At 35.5% G+C, this 19,229-nt stretch overlaps 1 protein-coding gene across 1 annotated transcript in view; it reads right to left on the bottom strand.

Moving 5' to 3' along the window:
• DNAH8 (dynein axonemal heavy chain 8) overlaps positions 1-19,229 on the bottom strand; it is a 137,287-nt gene that overhangs the window by 11,951 nt on the left and 106,107 nt on the right. Inside the window, 8 exon segments of the mRNA XM_027788521.2 lie at positions 652-807; positions 3,166-3,318; positions 7,209-7,282; positions 8,192-8,394; positions 10,251-10,369; positions 13,000-13,121; positions 17,848-18,038; positions 18,134-18,386. Of these exon segments, the coding sequence (XP_027644322.2) occupies positions 652-807; positions 3,166-3,318; positions 7,209-7,282; positions 8,192-8,394; positions 10,251-10,369; positions 13,000-13,121; positions 17,848-18,038; positions 18,134-18,386 (1,271 nt within the window).

The following is a 19,229-nucleotide window of genomic DNA, read 5'->3' as shown; positions in this document are numbered from 1 at the left end:
AATGTATTCTATAACTATTTTGACATTCTTGATCAAAAGGTGTATTCAGAGAGCTCAAAATGTTGATATTTATTGTGATCTTAAAACATATATCTTTAAAGTACAAGGTATCAATATCATTTTGCTCACTTTGGAATTAATGTAGAAAACACACTGACATAGATAAGATAAAAACAAGACGCTAAGTGAGAGAATTTTATTTAATTTTAGCATTCTAGAAAGTAGACAGCTACTCTAAGCTAGACATCTGGATTGCCTAAAATCAATGGACAGAAAGAGTGATATATCTCTAGAAAATAATTTGCTCTCTTATAGAGAGATAGCCAAGACAGATAAACTGATTTTTTCAGAGTGCCTCTCTATTTCTATTGACTACAGAGAGAGATTTTTGCCCTTACACCAAATTACTATCTCTTGGACAGATAAAGTTAGGTGAGAAAGAAACTCATTCTAAATGTCCATAGTATGAAAATTGTGTAAAATTTATAAAACAATTACGAGAATAAGGAACCTTGCAGTACAGATTATAGAAATTAAAACTTCAGCCCTGCAACATTATGCTACAAGAAATATCAGAATGTATATTTCAGGAACCTCTGATAAAGTGACTGCATAAATTGTAACACTATTTGCAAACCTTATAAGAAATACCTGAACAGTAGAATGCAGGAAAGCTACAGTGTAAAGCAAAGGTTTCCACATGGGCATATTGCTAACATCTAACAGGTCTTGATTAATTCCAGAAAATGTTCTTTTCAATCCAGCACGTATACCCTGGGGAGGTTCATTTGTGAACTTTATAGAAATCTGTCATGTGAAAAAGATAAAGGAATTGAATTTGTTTACTGAAACAAAAGCAGCAACATACTAACGTCACAATTATTAGCTGTAAATAAAATGTAAATATCTGAAGCATTGTAGATACAAAGTTGATATATATTTTTACTATAAACTGCATAAAAGGAGCACATAGTAGATTAGACCAACAAAAGATTTTGAACATAGAGCTTTAGTTCATGTTGGTCAGAACCATCACTGTCACTTGTCCATGGATCTAAGATTTTTCATCAACAACCTGGAAGCAGTTGCCATGCTTATCAGAACACATCATATGGCTCTCTACCCCTAATTCAATGATTGATGGAAAAGAGCTACCCAGAGTAGATGACAAAAACTCTGTTCTGTCTGGCCCCAGGATTTCCCAGTAAATAAAAAGAAATCTCACCTATCCTCAGCTCAGATCTATGTGTTCACAGTGGCTACTCTAGACCCTGTGGCTATGTCTGCAGCAGTAAATTAGATTTACAAGAGAATGTTCTTGACCCCTCTGGTCAGCAGGCATGGAATTCACACTTGTGGTAGTAAACTGCTACAGCCCCTTAGATTCATGCGAACTGCCTAATGGGAATAGTTGCTACAAAATTTTGGTTGTCAAACTATACCTGCACATTACTTGGGAGAGTGTTAGTTAACACAGGTTTTCATGTCAGAGAACTCCAGTGCTAGGTAACAATCATGGGGCACACGTGAATCTGTTAGTTCAGACACAGACTGGCCTTACCAGAATCTTTCCTTGAGACACTTTGGAATGCTGGAGAAAGCCAAATAAACAGTAAGTATTTTTCTACTCCAACAGTAAGCACTTGTCTGGTTGGCTTGGGTAACACGGCAGCATGCATTGAAAGGACAGCAAATGCCAGGCTGCTCGTGGGCTGAACTCAAGAGTGACTCTGAGCTGTTTCTACTTCTGAGACCCTTAACAGAAGGCATTAATGAACAAGTAATTCACCTGGCAGTTTTACTGTCTGCATATTTGTGGTAAAGAACTTCAAATATTTTTAAGGAATGACTTTTCAACTTCAGTCTCTCAAAATTATTTTTGGGCTCCAGAGCCCAAGCAAGCTGTCTCAGAGATGAGCTCATCTTCTGTAAGGACTTATCTGCACATGAACACACTAGAGTGTTGGACTGAATGGGAACACTTGCTAACCAGTCTTTCCACATTTCAAAGCATATCCTGTTCAGTGTTTGATGCGTGTTCTGGATTTAAAAAAAAGCAAATTATTCTCTCCTTTCCTCTGAGAAGGAGCTGACCTTTGATTTGTCAGTTATTCATTTTCTGGAATCCCTAAATATGTTAAGATTTTAACACATAATGTGACACTATAGACTGGCAAATCACGTGTGAAACATTTGAGATAAATGCAGTGAAGATTCATCTAGTGACCCTCTCAGTTCTCTATTCTCACTTTTAGCAAGCTGTACATTTATATACCTCACTATTCATAAACCCCCTGAAGATGTAGGGTGATTTAATTTTCTGTTGAGAGAATACAAAAGAACGTAGGTCCATACAGCTAGCTTTTTACACACCGTGGTTTTCCATGGCAATATAAATTTCTTAGCGAAGGTTGTCTCCTAGATTCATTCAAGAAAGGAACCCTTCCTCACCTTCACATCCTAGATATCAGGTATGGTATCTATTTTTATTTAGAAAGGAGGAGAACCAGTAAGACGACTTCCACTGTTTTTAAGAGGAAAGGGGTCTATGAACACAGAAGTGGCAACACACAGCTATTACACTAGATATTAACTAGCATTATGACCAGGTGTGAGAGTGCTAGGAAGCATCGTAAATGACTTAAATGCACTTTGTAAGAATTTAGGCAATTTTCCTGTTTTTTACCGATTTTACCGATGAAAAATGTCTCCTTGAGACCTACAGAACAACCATTTAGATTTTATCCAAATTGAAACAAGTTACTTCTTGGTAGATGATGTTCTTTGAGATGTGCTGTCCATGTATGTTCTGTCCCCTTTATCCTTTATTTCAGATAGGGAAATCTGGTGAAAGAGTCTAAGAGCAAATTGTGGGCATTAATCTGTTCACAAGGCATCTGGCTGGGAAAAAAAGGGTATCAGGTAAAGCCTGATAGTTTTGATGCAAGTGTTTCTTATTAGTGTGAACTCACACATACGCAATGCATCTTTGAGAACTTCCAGTACTGGTAAGTAACCTTCCTGTTTAAAGTAATATTTGCATTGTAAGACAGGTTCATTTTTTCTTGAATTCTAAGGTTTCCCCCCCATTTATTTAATTTCTGTTTTCACACTTAATTCAAATAATTTTGATGGCATGAGGTACCAGAGTGAATTTGAGCAAACCTGTAGCAGTGTAATTGGGAATTTAGGATGTGGTTCAGTAGTTATCCAAACTCGAAACGTCTCATCCTGTATCTCAGCAGTAAGAAGCATCTTTAGTAGTTCGTCCATGAAATCCAGTCCAAGATGACAATTCTGAAGTAACACCCAGCCTCCCTAAATAAGAATATAGACTATTACCATATACAATTTAGAACAAGTTATTCATGGTGCTAAAACCGTCTATATTTAGAAGCACATTTGGTCTTGCAAGTAATTATTCTTTGTTTGGTTGGGTTTTGTTTTGTTTTTTACTTTTGATCTGTTCCTGAATATGTATTATCATTTGATTTGATATGATATTGGCACAGTTAAAGCAAATAGGAAAAGATAGTGCAAAAGTTATTTCCACGTCTGATTGTTCTCGTTGAAAATAACCAGAACCACTATTCTAAGCAAAGTATCAGTGCTACCTAGTGGCAAAAAGAAGTAATTCCTGTCCTCTCCCAGCAAAACACCAGTGATGAGCAATCCTGCCATCAGATCCAAAAGAATGTGGGTGGAAAAGTAACAGCTGAAATCTAAGAAACACATCTTTTTTAAAACTTCGTAATAACATAATCTGAAGTAAGTGTAAAGAGATAGCAACAAGACTCTAAAACTTTTCAACTGCAATTCATTTATCTGCAATAAATCCAATTGCATGAAATTCAACCTCCACGTATTAATCTTGATCTTATTCAACTCTCATATTGCATGAAAGCTCTATTTTTATTATTATCTCTCTGCAATTCTTCTTATGAAATTAAATTCAATCAGCTTTTGTGGCATCACTTTAGAAGCCTGATGAATCAGAAGCCTGATATTAAAATGGGACATTATTTAATCAGCTCTAAACAGTGATGTGTGGATTTCATTACAGCTTATAATTTCATTTTGGCAATTTTGTTTTAGCTCATTTAAAAAGGAATAAATAACATTTAGCCACAAAATACAATTGAAATATTTATGGTGAATTGATGGATATTAAAAAAAAAGATTAAATGAAGGCATATTTTTCCTTCTTTTATGGGGATTCACTTTTTAAAGGAAGATCTTTAATCAACTTGTCACATTTCCGAATGGATCAGGGTCAGTTTTTGAAATTTATCTATCTGTAACAAGCACAGCAGTTTTAATCATATTATATACTTTTGGCCAGAGGTAGGAAAAAACCCCATATATTTGTCTTCATATTCACTAATTCTGTTTTGTTCTTTCAACTGTGATGTTCACATATCCCTCTCTCTGTAAAACATGTGCACCACCAAGTCATTTAGTTCAGAAATTATTACTAGTAGCTCTCCTGGAGTGCTGGTTTTGAGTATCCTTCTGCTTTTAATTAAGGGCAAAAGAAAGGCAGGGATGCCCCAGTTTTCACCATTACAATGAACTGGAAGTTGATGATGACCATTCTAGATATATAAACACAAAGAAGTATGAGATACACATGCATTTGCACATCATTAAAAAAACCGTCTTCTCTAAAGGGATTTCTTTTTTCTCTTTTTTCAAAGTGGTGTACATCTATATTCCAGTACTGTCACAACATTTGGTAAGATTTGAGAGGTTACTGGGATCCAATATAGAGAACTTCCACAACCAAGGCTGCATTACCTAGAGAACCTTGGATTGTACAGTAGAAAGTGTGCAGTAAAGGCCATATGCAAGTATTATATGTCCATAATAGAAAACAACAAATGAAGAAGACTATACTATGGTCAGATGAATTAATATCATCTGAAAAGATTTTATTTTTGCCTCAAATGAAGTTATTTTACAGATAGAATGCAATGATCTAGTTGAAGATGTCCCTGCTCATTGCAGGATGGGTTGGACTTGATGATCTTGAAAGTCTTTTCCAACCTAAATTATTCTATGATCATAGAACGATTCTATGAATAGAATCATAGAATCATTTGGGTTGGAAGGGGCCTTAAAAGGTCATCTTGTCCAACCATGAACCTAGGACTGCTAAGTCAACCACTAAACCATGTCCCTAAGCATTGCATCTATGTGGTTTTTAAACACCTCCAGGGATGGTGAACCTACCACCTCCCTGGGCAGCCTGATCCGGTGCTTCACCACCCTTTCAGTGAAAAACATCTTCCTGATAACCAAGCTACATATCCCCTGATGCAACTTGAGGCCACTTCCTCTTGTCCTATCGCTTGTTACCTGGGAGAAGAGACTGACCCCTCCCCTGCACCCACAACCTCCTTTCAGGTAGGTGTAGAGAGAAATAAGGTCCCTCCCCAGCTGCCTCCTCCTTTCATGCCAAACACCCCCAGCTCTCTCAGCTGCTTCTCATAAGATTTGTGCTCCAGACCCATCACCAGCTTCAGTGCTCACCTCTGGACATGCTCCAGCATCTCAACATCCCTCTTGATGTGAAGGTCCCAAAACTGAACACAGATGTGGCCTCATCAGTGCCGAGTACAGGGGGACAATGATTCTATAATACAGTTGGAATTCCTTGAACCGATACCCTGACCTTTTCTCTTTTCTGTATGAAAGGCAAGAAGTCCTGAAAAGGCTCTGAAGCACTTCAGTCTATCAGATTAAGACAACAGGACTTTGTAGAGGTCTAAAGAAGCATTTCCTCATCCCATTATGATTAAACATTGGAGAATCAAGTGACAAATGTTTAGTTCAGATGGAAATCTGAAGTGATCTTGATCATGGACCTGCAACAGTCTCAAAAGTACATTTGTTCTCGCAGAGTGTTCTGTGTTGCGATCTCATTTTCACCATTTGTGCTTCCAGAACCCTAATGGGTGAGGACGGAGACCCAGGAAATCTAATGAATGTCACATATTCTGAGGAGTTTTTACCTTCATAACGAATCCATCCTTAGCTTTTTATCTAATTTTTGATGAATACTCCCACTGTGGGTATGAAAGCATATACTGCTTAACAAATAGGTAATAGGGTACCAATTAAACTTTTACTGAACACAAGTCAGTTCAGGTTGTTTCTTTAGTTGATATATTAAGTATATAATAATAATTATTATTATATACACAAGCAGTGCTGTACTCCTGGTTTAGTAAGGACTAACTGTTGGTAATGGTCATGTCACAAATGTGTTTCATTTATCAATATAGTACTTGCAGTCTTCTGCTCTCTGTTAGTGGAGATATTCTAGGCATTCAGAATATTGGCATAAAACTAATCCCTGAATATTTTGAGTTTACAGGCAACTATGGCTGTATGTCCTTATTTGCAACATTGTCCACAACTCTTTGAAAGTGTTCAGCTCACCAGACTGTGTTACCTTCACACTGTAACTTTTATATTGTATCTGATGCTTCAGTTGCCATCTTTCTGTGGCTACTCCTTAGACTTCTCATGTTTTTACTGTTTGAGAATATAATCTGCCATAACAAAGTACAGCAAAGTACTTCAAAGAAAAATTCTTAAAATATTGTTTAGCAATTCTTAGACATCCTTGGGACTCAAAGCCAAAAGGACTGGCAATTAAAGAAACAAAGAATGGAAAACAGTTGCTGGTGAGCAAGGGGCCCTCTCATTAGCACAGATGTGAGGGAAACGTGAGGTGGTATTAGAAGCCAGCACATCCTTCCCTATCTACAGCTTTCAGCTATGTGTGTACTCACCATTTTAATATACTAAACTATGTAACATCTAGGTAGCTCTCATAGGGGAAGTGGGTGGGGAGGGGGGAAGATTTCCAGCAGAGTTGAGATCTTCAAGTCCTGCAGGACAGAACTAGGCCAAGATGTCCTTTTACCCTTGGTTAACAGCATAGTGAAAAGAATGGAATGTGCTACCTTTGAAAAGCTGCTCAATATCACTGCTGCCAGAAATATTGACTTGGACTCCACAAGCACATAAATATCCCACAGGGGAATGTTTTTAAGTTCAGACACTCAAGGAGACTTGTTTACCCTGAGATATGCCTGATGGTATGGTGAAAATGCAAAATATTAAAGATGGCATGCAAAAGAGGCGTAAAAGAATAATAGAATATAAAATCAACTTATATTGCTATGATTTTTTCTCACCTGTTGCATTGATATCTTTATGAATTTGTGTGCATGAACTTCTTGTCCTTGACCCATAGAGATGGTCCTGCATTCTACAACATATTTAACAGTATATAATGAACTTACATTCTTGAGAAAAAGAATTCCAATTCAGTCTAAAACCCAGTGATATAAATACAGCACAATTAAGTATATTTTATTCCAGAAATATATACTTAAAGTAGAATCCCTTCACCGTCATATGATGTTACTAAGTATAAATTTTCTAAACGTTGAAACGCTGTAAAAAAAGCATTAAAATACAATATTTACAGTGTTTTTAGGAGTGAAAGACTATGACTAATGTTATTGCCAATGGGAATTTTTGCCAAGTAAGCCACAGCATTTGAAATACAAACCTAGTTGTTGGGGTTTTTTTACGTGTAGATAACACAACTACATAAATGAGCACAACGCTTAATTGTAAAATTGCATTTGTAACATATTAATGTGAGTAACATCATGAATATATAAATCTACTTCCAACTCTGTATGCACATCTTTTCAAAGTTTCCATATAACACAGACATAAAATCTAGATTATATAAATGCAGATCTTGTGGGTATTTTTTGTTACAAAGTAATATTTTAAGCAGATTGCTGATTTTTACATTACCTTCAGTTAAGAGTTAAAACAAGAAAACAGTATTGTCACCATGCCAGAATAAAAAAAAAAAAATAATTGTCTTAGAGATAAGCATTAAAAAAATATAATCACTGGGATGGATGATAACAATTTATAAAAAAGGAACTGAAAACATACCGTCCAACGGTAACAGAATGATTCTCAGAATACCATCTCTTATTTAAAATATTATTTTATGTCTAAGATGATAGTTCAGGTACAAACAATAGTGCAACAGAATTTAAGAAATACTTTTCAGAAAAAAAATAAATCTCTGAAATCAGTTACATTACTCTTCTGTATCTTAACACAAGGCAACGAAGAATTACTTTCATACCCAATTTCAGCTTCCTAGCCAAGGAATCAATCTGAAACGTTGGGTCAGATCCCATAGACAAGAAACAGATGAGAGGTGTTCGTGTGTCACTTTCTTCCCAAGTTTTTTCCAAATTCAAAATGACTGGTTCAGTATATTTCTCATCCAAGGAATTTGCAATATATTTCCTGGCTTGGGAAAGCATTCGGTCTGGACACCAAGACCTAGAAGTTAAAATATATACCAAGATACAAATTCACTGCCTCTTCCTGTTGAAAGATCAGAATTATATTAGAAATTCCATTTTTATCAATAGAGATTTTTGCTTCATAATACGCATATACACACACACAAATATATATGTGTGAGTTTGTAGGTTGTCATTACAGATGTAATAACAGACAGAGCTGGTAGTCCTTTCAATACTTTTCAGTTACTTACAATTTAAAGTAAACTATTTGCACTGGAATTTTCTGTTCTGGGTACCTTTACCAGGTTGGGTCATTTTTAATTTTAAACAGAGCTTTTGTATCTGAGAACACAAGTAGCAAAATGTAACATTATTTTTGCCCTTTAGTGAAATTCTGCAGATGTTTCATTGCGTCTGTTAGTCTTTTAGGGTACAGCCTGAACTCTCTTGCACTGAATTGCATTTGTGTTGGGGATGAGTTGTTATTTTTCCCATGGAAAAAAAAATCCCAAACAACTACTTTTGGATAAAGTTATGACCTTTCAAAACTTCATTTATAGGCATATTATTTAAATGTTTAGGACTTAGATGCTCCCCTCCCCTTTCAGGGTGCATAGCCTATGACAATACAGTACTACTTCCATCAGATTCTGGCTTTTTTTACTGCACAGGTTGAATCTGCTCCAAAGACAAATCATAGTCAAGTAATTAATGTTGTTGGGTTTTTTGTAGAGTCTCTGATTTATTTGTTGCAGGACTTGGAAAGTATACAATGAATGTAGGAAGATATGATCTCATGCATCAGGCAGTTGAATACTGCTTTGGGGAAATCCATTCTATCCCAAGCCCTGCCACAGAGATCCTAGCTAATGCAATAAAATAATTTATACCACACTTTTCACAGGGGGCTTTTTGTGCTGGTTTTGGCTGGGATAGAGTTAATTTTCTTCATAGTGGCTAGTATGGGGCTATGTTTTGGATCTGTGCTGAAAACACTATTGATAATACAGAGATGTTTTCGTTACTGCTGAGCAGTGCTTACACAGCCAGGGGCTTTTCTGCTCTCACACCACCCAACCAGTGACTCATCTGGGGGTGCACAAAAAGTTGGGATGGGACAAAGCCAGGACAGCTGACCCCAAAGGACCAAAGAGATACTCTATACCATATGACACCATTCTCAGCCTATAAAGCTCTGGGGAAGGAGGAGGAAGGTGTGGACACTTGAAAATATGACGTTTGTCTTCCCAAGCCACCATTAAACATGATGGAGCCCTGCTTTCCTGGAGATGGCTGAACACCTTCCTGCTGATGGGAAGTAGTGATAGATTTCCTTGTTTTTATTTGCTTGTGTACATGGCTTTTGCTTTACTTCTTAAACCGTCTTTATCTCAACACACTAGTTTTCTTACTTTTCCAGTTCTCTCCCCTATGCAATCAGGGGAGTGAGCCAGTGGCTGCATGGGGCTGAGTTGCCAGCTGGGGTTAAACCATGGCACTTTTGAATACCTGTTTTGCATTATCTTTTTTTTTTTTTAAATTAAAGTTATTTAAAATAACTCATTTTAAAAGATTTTTTTAAAAATAATTTTGAAAACAATCTGAACTATTCTGTATTTTTAGTGTTTTTTTGGAGGAGGCTGCAATGTGGTTCCCAGTTTCCATTTGCCATGACATAAGAGCAAAGCTATAAAAAATGGTTTTTTTAGATTCCTCAGAGTTTAACTCTGAAGTGAGCAAATTAAGTCATATTTCATGTGAGTGAATTAAATATATCATGTCACCCAGAAACTAATTTTAAATTATGCTATTATCATAATAGCATACTGATAGACTGAGACACATGATGGAACCAAGTATGTTATTTCCCAAATTTCTGAAGATGCTCACCTGATGAGTAAAAGCTTGCGAAAGGTATCAAGTGAACCATTGTATCCATCAGGTATAATTTCTTCCTCAGGAGCCTCCGTATCAAACCAACGTTTCCATCCCTTTTCATTATGGTCTATCTAAATTTATTACATTAACACACATATAAATATATTTCAGTTGTAGTAAAATCCTGTTGTAAATGTATATTTTAATGACAGTCTGTTATTAAATTAGGATATATTACAAGTAACATTAAGAATCTACAGCATTTAAGACATATGCCATGTGAATTGCTATTAGGATATGACAACCAGAAATTTTAGTACTAAGATGCAGGCTCTTAAGCTAATCAGTTATCCATGGATTCCCCTCCCAAACACATGAAGCTACTGAAGAAAAATCAGTCATTAGCAGAAGGATTCTATACTACAAAAGGAACATACTGTGATAAATTTATTCCCTCTGATCACAAAGTACCAAGAGGAATAGAAAAATCTGTACCAGTACTGTCCAGCCAGCCAAAGAATAACAAAATTAAAAATAATAGACTCTAGTAAGCTTTTGACTTGAGAAAGAATAAATCTGACCACAAATATAATTATTTAGGCATCTCTTAGAATCCATGACCTAAGACAAGAAGGGATATTGGTGGACAGAACATAGTGAAAATTGCGATGCAGTTGAACCTTCTATGCAGTGACAGATCGATTCAACTACCGCAATATTCTGAGATCACTGGAAAGAGAACAAGGAGCACACCGATACCACCTGTTCTGAAATACAGTCCCACCAAGGAGCTCTGTCCAGGTGACTGACTTGGTTTCAAATATATGTAGTTTCAGAACAATGTACGCCAAGAATGGACTGGTAGAGGACTGAGAAATGAACATACAGGGATCTCTTCCAACCACATATTTCCTATAATGAAACTCATTCCAAGAGTTTCCTTATAAAACTTTCCTTATTAAACACCAAATACTCCTTTCTGAACTATAAACCAAGTTTGACAAAATAATATTACTTTATAAGCAAATAGCTGAGTTCTACATTAACTGACATCAACCTGAGCAGATGCTAGGAGAGTATTCAGAGGAGGTACCTTCCCAAAGCTAAGCCACAGCCAGAGATAGATTACTGAGCTAAAGGATCTTTTGTTGACTCAGTAAAACCATTAAGCTTTCATTACATATTTCTTTGTACCATCTGTCACTCAAGCACAGCTGGAAGTAATAATATTGTGAAAAGTAACAGTGTCATCTAAATATTTAAAGAGGAATATGCCCTTGTTAAATTAAGTTAGGCATCTGGGACCAGAGGACTTAATGTTTAGAGAAAAAAAAATTGTAACAGGCAAAAAAAGAAAAACACAGGCAATCTCTTGAGAACTGGGCATACCATTTGCAAGCTTTTTTTTTTTCTTACTTTAAATAATTATCTGTTTCTATCTAAGTAAATAATGAAACAGTTGTATGTAATATGATGAGCCAAATAGAATGGCATATCTAATGGAGGCAAATAAGTAATAAAAAGATGTTATTTCCATTTTTTATTGTAACCTAGTTGGCACTCTCCCAGATTCCATCTCTATCTATTACTAAAACCAACTAATTGTCACTTCAACTTGTAAATATATGGCAATTTTAAGTTAGTGCTAAAAGATTCATAAAAAGAGAGGCCTTTTGGGTAACATAATCTCCTAAGTATTTTGGAGTCTCAAATTTTGTTTGCACCAACTCTAGAAAAGCTCTATAACAGCCCCATTACAATCTACAAATTAAAAGGAAAAATACATAATTCATAACCTCATGGTTAAATTTAAATAATATTAGTAAGTGTACAGTGGCATTTTGAGTTCTTGTGTCCTAACACCCCAGAGTGAAGACCTAACTAGAATTCTTCCAACTTTGTCCTAACTCAATATTCTGGTTTGATACCTGCAGGAACCAAAACCTGGAGGAAATGGGCTGGTATGTATCCAGATCTTGCCTTGATGCAGAGTTAGAAAACAGCCAGGACCACTTCCAGACACACCCTTTAGATAAAATCTCTGCTACCCTTCAGGACACTAAATGCCATCACAAAAGGGACTTGGCTGACCAATGCTGTAACCACAAGAACTTAGTGTCCTGGCTATCAGCCTGATTAACAAGGAGTGGTTAGGAGGTACAGAAAAAGAAATGCTTAGGGAGTGTTTAACTACACCAGCAAAGAGATAAATTTACCAATGTAAACATGGCACAAGCCTATGTACATACAAGTTCATGTATATGCCAATAAAATAAATTGTATTTGTGTAGCTAGTTCATCATACCTTAATTAATCTTGTAATGGAAATGAGTATTTAAAACCAAACAGCAAACAATTTGTTTGTAAAATTGTCAGACTCAAGACAAAACATTGTAATTTAAAACCTGACACTCATAGATTAACTTTCTGAGCCTTTTTGATACCTCTACTTTTTTATGCTTTCTCCTTATTTCTGTCTCTCTGTCACTGACTTCCTTTCTTGCTAGTTCTTTGCTCCTGTTCTCTTTCTATCACAATGACTAGAATACAAAATACAATAAAGCAGATAAAAAAATATAGAGCAAATAAATATACCCCCATTCATGACACTTAATTGTTCATTTCTATGCCTTTAGTCTGTATTGTCTCTGGCCTTGTTCTTAAGTACACCTCTCATGCATTCCACAGGTAAAATATGGGAGCACAATTATGATTGGGAAACTGGTTATTAACATTAAAAAGATAATTTAGTAGATATCACCTGATTCAAAATTTCTGCAAACTGTGGAAGTTTGCTCAATTCCACTAGGTTTAGCCACCTCATGTCAAGAATCCAGTGGAATGGTTTGGGTGGGCAAGCCTGTAGATCCAGTGCTGCACCTCCTGTAGATGAAAACATTCAGATAAAATACACATGACATTCCAGGGGTCAAGATATATTTGATATTTCTTTTTAAATTATGTTTTCTTGGCCATATAATTTTCATTGGGTAGTAATTGCACTCCTGTGTGCTTTGCATTTGTTTCGTAAGATCATAGGATAATTTAGTCTGGAAGAGACCTCAGGAGGTCTCTAGTCCAACCTGTTCAAAGTAGGGTCAGTTATGAGGTAAAACCAGGTCTTATCCTGTCTGGTCTTGAAAACCTCCAAGGATGGAGACTGTACAACCTTTCTAGACCATATATTGTAATGTTTGTTTGTCCTCATAATGAAAAAAAATCCCATTACATCCATGTTGAACCTGTATTTTTTTCAGTTTATTTCTGTTGTCTCATCTTCCTACTGCATGCCACTATGAAGAGCCAGGTTAATGGCCTTTTCACAGGTTTTAAAATACTATGATTGGGTCTCCTGTAAGCCTTCTGTTCACCAAGCTGAACAAGCCCAGTTCTCTCAGCCTCTCATCTTAAATCATGTGCTTCATATAGTTAGTTTGTTTTAAGTTTTTACAATGATATTGATTATATTGGAAGTAAGGAAAATTCTTTAAGATTTTTTTCCTTTTCATCTGTGCTGATAATACAGCAAAGATAATTTTGTATTTATCTGAAAGATAAAAATATTCCTCTGAAGGCCCTCCCTTAGACAGTCTATGTTTTATCCCAGTATTCCTAAAAAGAAAAGAAATTGAAAAGAAAGACTTATTTTCTCAACTGCAAACTTCTACCTCTTCTCTAATGAAATGCATAATTTACAATATCTCAAGAATGTGACACACATTAGCAAAGTAATCTCCTGGGATCACTGGAATAAAAGACCAAATACATCAAGAGAAGAAAGAACCTCTCTGGACTGATGGAATTAATCAGTCAATCCTAGAACAGCCCAACAAGTGCAAATCATTTTAAATAGCATATATAAGGCCATATAGCCAGTAGATAATACACGTGTTTCACATGCTCAGATATGCAATTGAAGAGGAAATACAAAGGAACACCTCTGGGATAAGAGTGCAATCCAATTTTAAACAGACTGACTTTTAACTTTTTATCATAATTTCCTTCTTGTAGTTGCCTCTTCCCCAGTCCTCCACAAATTAATTAATACCACTTGTTGGGAAAAGGTGTTGTACCAGTCATCTGCAGAACCGAGATCATTTATTCATTTAGGTCATTGGTATAATGAATTTCAAGAACTTGTTACAAACTGGCAAAAAACCCACTTTGGAATAACTACTACTATCTTTAAGTACTTGTATGTACCTGAGCATGTATGTGTGTGTGTACTTACTCCTTACATTTATGAGCTGTAATTATTTCAATACTTTCAAATTATACATACATGCTTACCAAAAAATACATACATAAAGATGTAGTTCCATTTCTATTAATTTATTAAGAGTTTCACAAACTGTGTCTAATTGTTGCATACAATATCAAGAGGGAGTTTATTCCATAGAATATCAAGAGGTTTTAACAAAGAGATCTTTCTTCTTATTCTGCACCCACCTTATCCTCAAATTCTCTACAAAGATGTAGAGAAAATGAATCATGAAACAAAGAAGGAAAAGAAGACAAACTTACCATTGGAGTGAAAAGGAGATTAGAATATTAATGTATTAAGTAAAGAACAAATTTTGTTATTTAAGAAATTACTGGGAAAACATTATACATAGTATTTTTGATGCAGCTAAAGAACTAAGACTTTAAAGTTCTAACATATTATAGGGAAGAGTTTATGGTGCTGCAAATGCTGTTATGCAACAAGTTCTTTCTTATTTTCTGAAGCCTATTCTGCTTATATTATAGACTTTACAGGGAAGGATTTTATTTTTTGAGATGTTTTCTTGCAGGCTTCTGGGATGCAAGAATTTTATTTATATTATCAGTGATGATTCCAGGAAACAGCAGGTTTTCTTCTTTTAAAAGAATTAACACATGATTTAGAAATACTAGCTATTTTCCTAGCTACTTAAATATCCTTAGGTAGAAACACAAGAATCACTATGTTGAATCTGGATATTAGTAGGCCAATGGGAACAATTAACTTCAAAAGAAAGCAAAAGCTTCAGTGAGTGGGCAGTAAACATCTTAGATTTGGCTTTTGGGGAAATTTTTAAACTTTAATTTTTGAGGCATACTTATTAAATGAAGAATGAGAATTACAAAAGTATAAACAATGTATTTGTCATTGTAATACTTGATATTAATGCTGTTAATATGCATACCTAATCTTCTGATAAATCCTGCTAAGTTCTTACGGTTAGTCATTTGTTATGTTAATGAGTTAAATATGCAATGCCTGAAGTCTTTCGTTAGTTTTCATTTTGCCATTCACAGGCATATATTATAAGTTCCAGCATCTAGAAAAATTTGTGCATTGCTTTCCTCCACATATGGACATTGTTAAGGTTTCCTTCAAGCATACTCTTGAAGTGTCTTTGGTGTTAGGACATATAGTTTGAAATAACTGCCTGGGTTGCATGTATGGAAGCCAGAACTTCCTCTTAGTCTCTGCAAACTGAAATAATGGAAATCAAAAAAAGGATAAGAAAAAGTTTACAGATCTGTAATCCGCTATTAGAACTTTTATTACAAAGTGATACCCTGTTTTAGAATCACATCTTTTGCACATTTAATACAATAAGCCAACGGAATATTTTTGCAAACTATTTAATTCTGTGAGAGACAATCACAATCACTTTAGGCAAGAAGACTTTTCTTTATTTTAAAATGCAATCATTATTTGTCCACAAAATAGCATACTTGACAACATTTCTGGCTTTTATTGCAGTCAACAAAGCCAAAGATGTTGTGAAACATGCTTTGTGACATGCTTTCTAATATTTATAGAGCTTCTTAGTAAAATATATTTGCTGCTGGAGAAGGTCATATTCTTCACTTGTGCTAGTCCCTCACTTTCTACTGGTAAAGCACATGGGTTACCTAAGTGTCAAGATACCTACAAAATCATCAATGAACTCCTTAGATTTTCTCATAGCTTTGAGATATTTTTTTTCTTCTTTCTACAGTTTTAATAAGAATTCTTTGCCACCATAGTGTGAGGCTGTTTTCCCATAATCTGGGGATCTGCTTTCTCTGTTTTGCTGACTTAAGGTTACCTCCAAGCTGTAGCATTAAAATATTCAGGAAGGGCTTCATGTTTGGCTTTAATGGAATACAGTAAACAGAACAAAATTCAATTTATGTACTTTAGCAGAAGGAAAGATTTAGAGTTCATAATCTCCTAAGACTAGCTGAATAAGTCTAGAGACTTTTTCATTTCAAAAAATAATGCTTATTTCACTGAGACGTCCCCTAATAATATAACTGATGATAAACCATGAAAGCTCTCCCAGAAAAGAAGTAGAAAAAAGAGGAAGAAAGGTTTATTTTTGTAATAAATCCTTTAGCTGCCCAATGGTGTTTGGTAACACGGTGTTCATTTTGCACCAAGAACTGCTCATCCAAGAAGGAAAATTGAACAACTCATTCATTGCAGAAGATACCCAAGAGTCCAGGACAATTTGGCTAGGCATCTGCCCACTTGCCAATCTTTTTTAATATACTGTGAAAAATTATAGAAAATCTATTGTTGCTTTGGTGTCATTTTATACACCAGAAGAATTTCTCACTATCAAATCAACTATAGTAAAGCTACGCAGGAAACAGCAATCATATGTTCTAGACAAAAAAAGCTAAAAGTACTCTATCACAGATTCTCACCAGGTAAAAAGGAGTAAGTGATCACTTTCTGCTTCATATGCCCAAGGCATATTTTCCTCTGCCAAAACAAGAATCTATGAGCTGAGAAGCCAAGAAATATCATTCCTTGTCTAATGATTTACTAAAGCAGACAGTTCATTTTGAAAGTATTTCCAAGCATGCCCTGCCTGACATCAGTGGTAAATTGGTAGCTGGATACCATTCTTAAAGGATAAAAACATTGCAACAAACTGGAAAGCAAAACAGAAAGTGAATTTTATCTTGTTTCCTATCCATTTTGTTCATTAAAGGCAGATAATGATCTTGAAATCTAGGTTCACTACTTTGATATTAGAACTTTGCAAGATTCATTTGAACATTGGAAATTCAAACAGGTCCTATATGGACCTCCAAATAAGCAATCCTGATAACATTTTCCAGCAGAGACAGAAATTTACAGAGCACAGAGGCGGCACAGACCTGGCCAGCAGAACCACAGAAACACATTGTGTTCTCTGAAAGTGTTAGCTGGTTGGCAAAAGTCAAGAGAAAGCTCGAGCTGAAACTGATAAAAGATTGTAATGCCTCCTGTTCTGGTGACTTAGAAGACAGCTTTATTTAGCTCCATCAAAGCAGAGAAGCAAAGGAGCAAGCAGTCACCTAATTTATAAAAATAAGTACACAATTAAACACAAAAATATACAATTATTAAACCAATTGATGGAGAGAAGCAGAACTATCATCTTGATCTCAGGATAGAACACAGCCTGGGTAAATGGCAGAGGTGGAACTGAGATGGAGAACCCATCTAATTTCGCTGAACAATGGCAGGGATAAGGACAGAAGCAGCTCCCACAGAGGTATTGGTAGAAACCATGCAGCCAAAAAAATCAAACTTCGAAATTGTATAGAAGTTTTAAAAGTTGAAATTAATTCTACATATAACACAATTTCTTAAACTTACCCCTAATGAGTGCATGGAACTCACTGGTGTTTACATGTCCTCTCTCAAGATCAATTTTTAATGCCAGGAGGAGGGTAAAGAGTAATTTGTGGTTTTCATGCAAGCCTCTAACAGAATATGAGTAAATTTCAAAGGTAAGATACTCAATAATATTTGAGATTCTTTCCTGAGGTAAAGGAGACTTCTTAGACCTGAACCATGAAAACAAAGCAGAAAAAAAGCATGTTAACAGCAACACATTGTAAAGACAAATATCTGAATAGTAGAAAAATCTCTGTCTTCCTACTTGGCCATGGATTGATCAAATAACTTCAAGAACTGAGCCAGTGAATTTTGATACATATTATTGACCATGCTCATTGATGTAATAAGAAAATAAAGAATGCTTCCACGTGTAGCAACGGGTCGATATTCCTCCTGAGCTGTGTTAATCTTCAATTCAGTTTCTGCTGCCACAGACAACTTTTCAGCTACCTCGGTAGCTGTTTGCTTAGTTGTTTGCAGAACACCAACCAGGGATTCATCATCTACTAGTGAACCTAAAAAGTCAAATATCGGATTTTTTAGGACATTTTTGTAAGAAACTTTTCACTTCATATATGTAAAAATTGAAAGGCCAAATTACAGGCATTATTTACAACAAATGGAAATTATTTACTAAATTGCAGAAAGCTTTTAAAATGAAGACTGAACAGGATATGTAATAGTAGAAGTTATTTTTAAATTCAACATGCTAAACAAATACATTCAACCTATGTCAATATGAATGTATCTATACCAACACCTTTGTGGCATGTACTAGAGCAGTCAACTTTTTCATTAACATCACATACATATTAATGTGCAGTGCTTCAATTATTTAAAGTCTGATGATTGGTACATTCCAAGTCAAAAAGACTTGGGGTCCTAAAGGCAATGGTCACACAACAGTATTCATGCATCTCAAGTATTTACTGATCAATTTTCTGGAAGTTACTACCTTCTTTTTCCACCAAAGAAATGGTAATTGATCATGTGCAGTCTCCTAATATACTGCAGAAGGCTTTCAACATCATTTAAGCTAGCCCGTTTTACTTTGCATTTTCAATGGGTCAAGGATTTGCCTATGATCAGATACCTTATCTGAGGGGCAGAAAGCTCTCAAGAAATTGATTTGATTCACAAAACTTGTTCAGGTGTTAAAAATACTTAGTGACTAGGGTTGTATATAGTGGCATACTGTAGTACCAAATTCCTCATACCCCAGTAAATCACCGTACTTCAAATTTCTACCACTGGATGTTCTCTTATTGTACCCTGGATGGATAAATCAATTTCTGTATGGAGAGCTTTTAAAGTGAATCAGCCTAATCTGCCTATTTGCTTAATCCTTTGATACAGAA

Source organism: Falco peregrinus, chromosome 11 (assembly GCF_023634155.1).
Source record: "Falco peregrinus isolate bFalPer1 chromosome 11, bFalPer1.pri, whole genome shotgun sequence".
In the NCBI taxonomy this organism is placed as follows: domain Eukaryota; kingdom Metazoa; phylum Chordata; class Aves; order Falconiformes; family Falconidae; genus Falco; species Falco peregrinus.
This window is presented reverse-complemented; position numbering and strand designations above follow the sequence as displayed.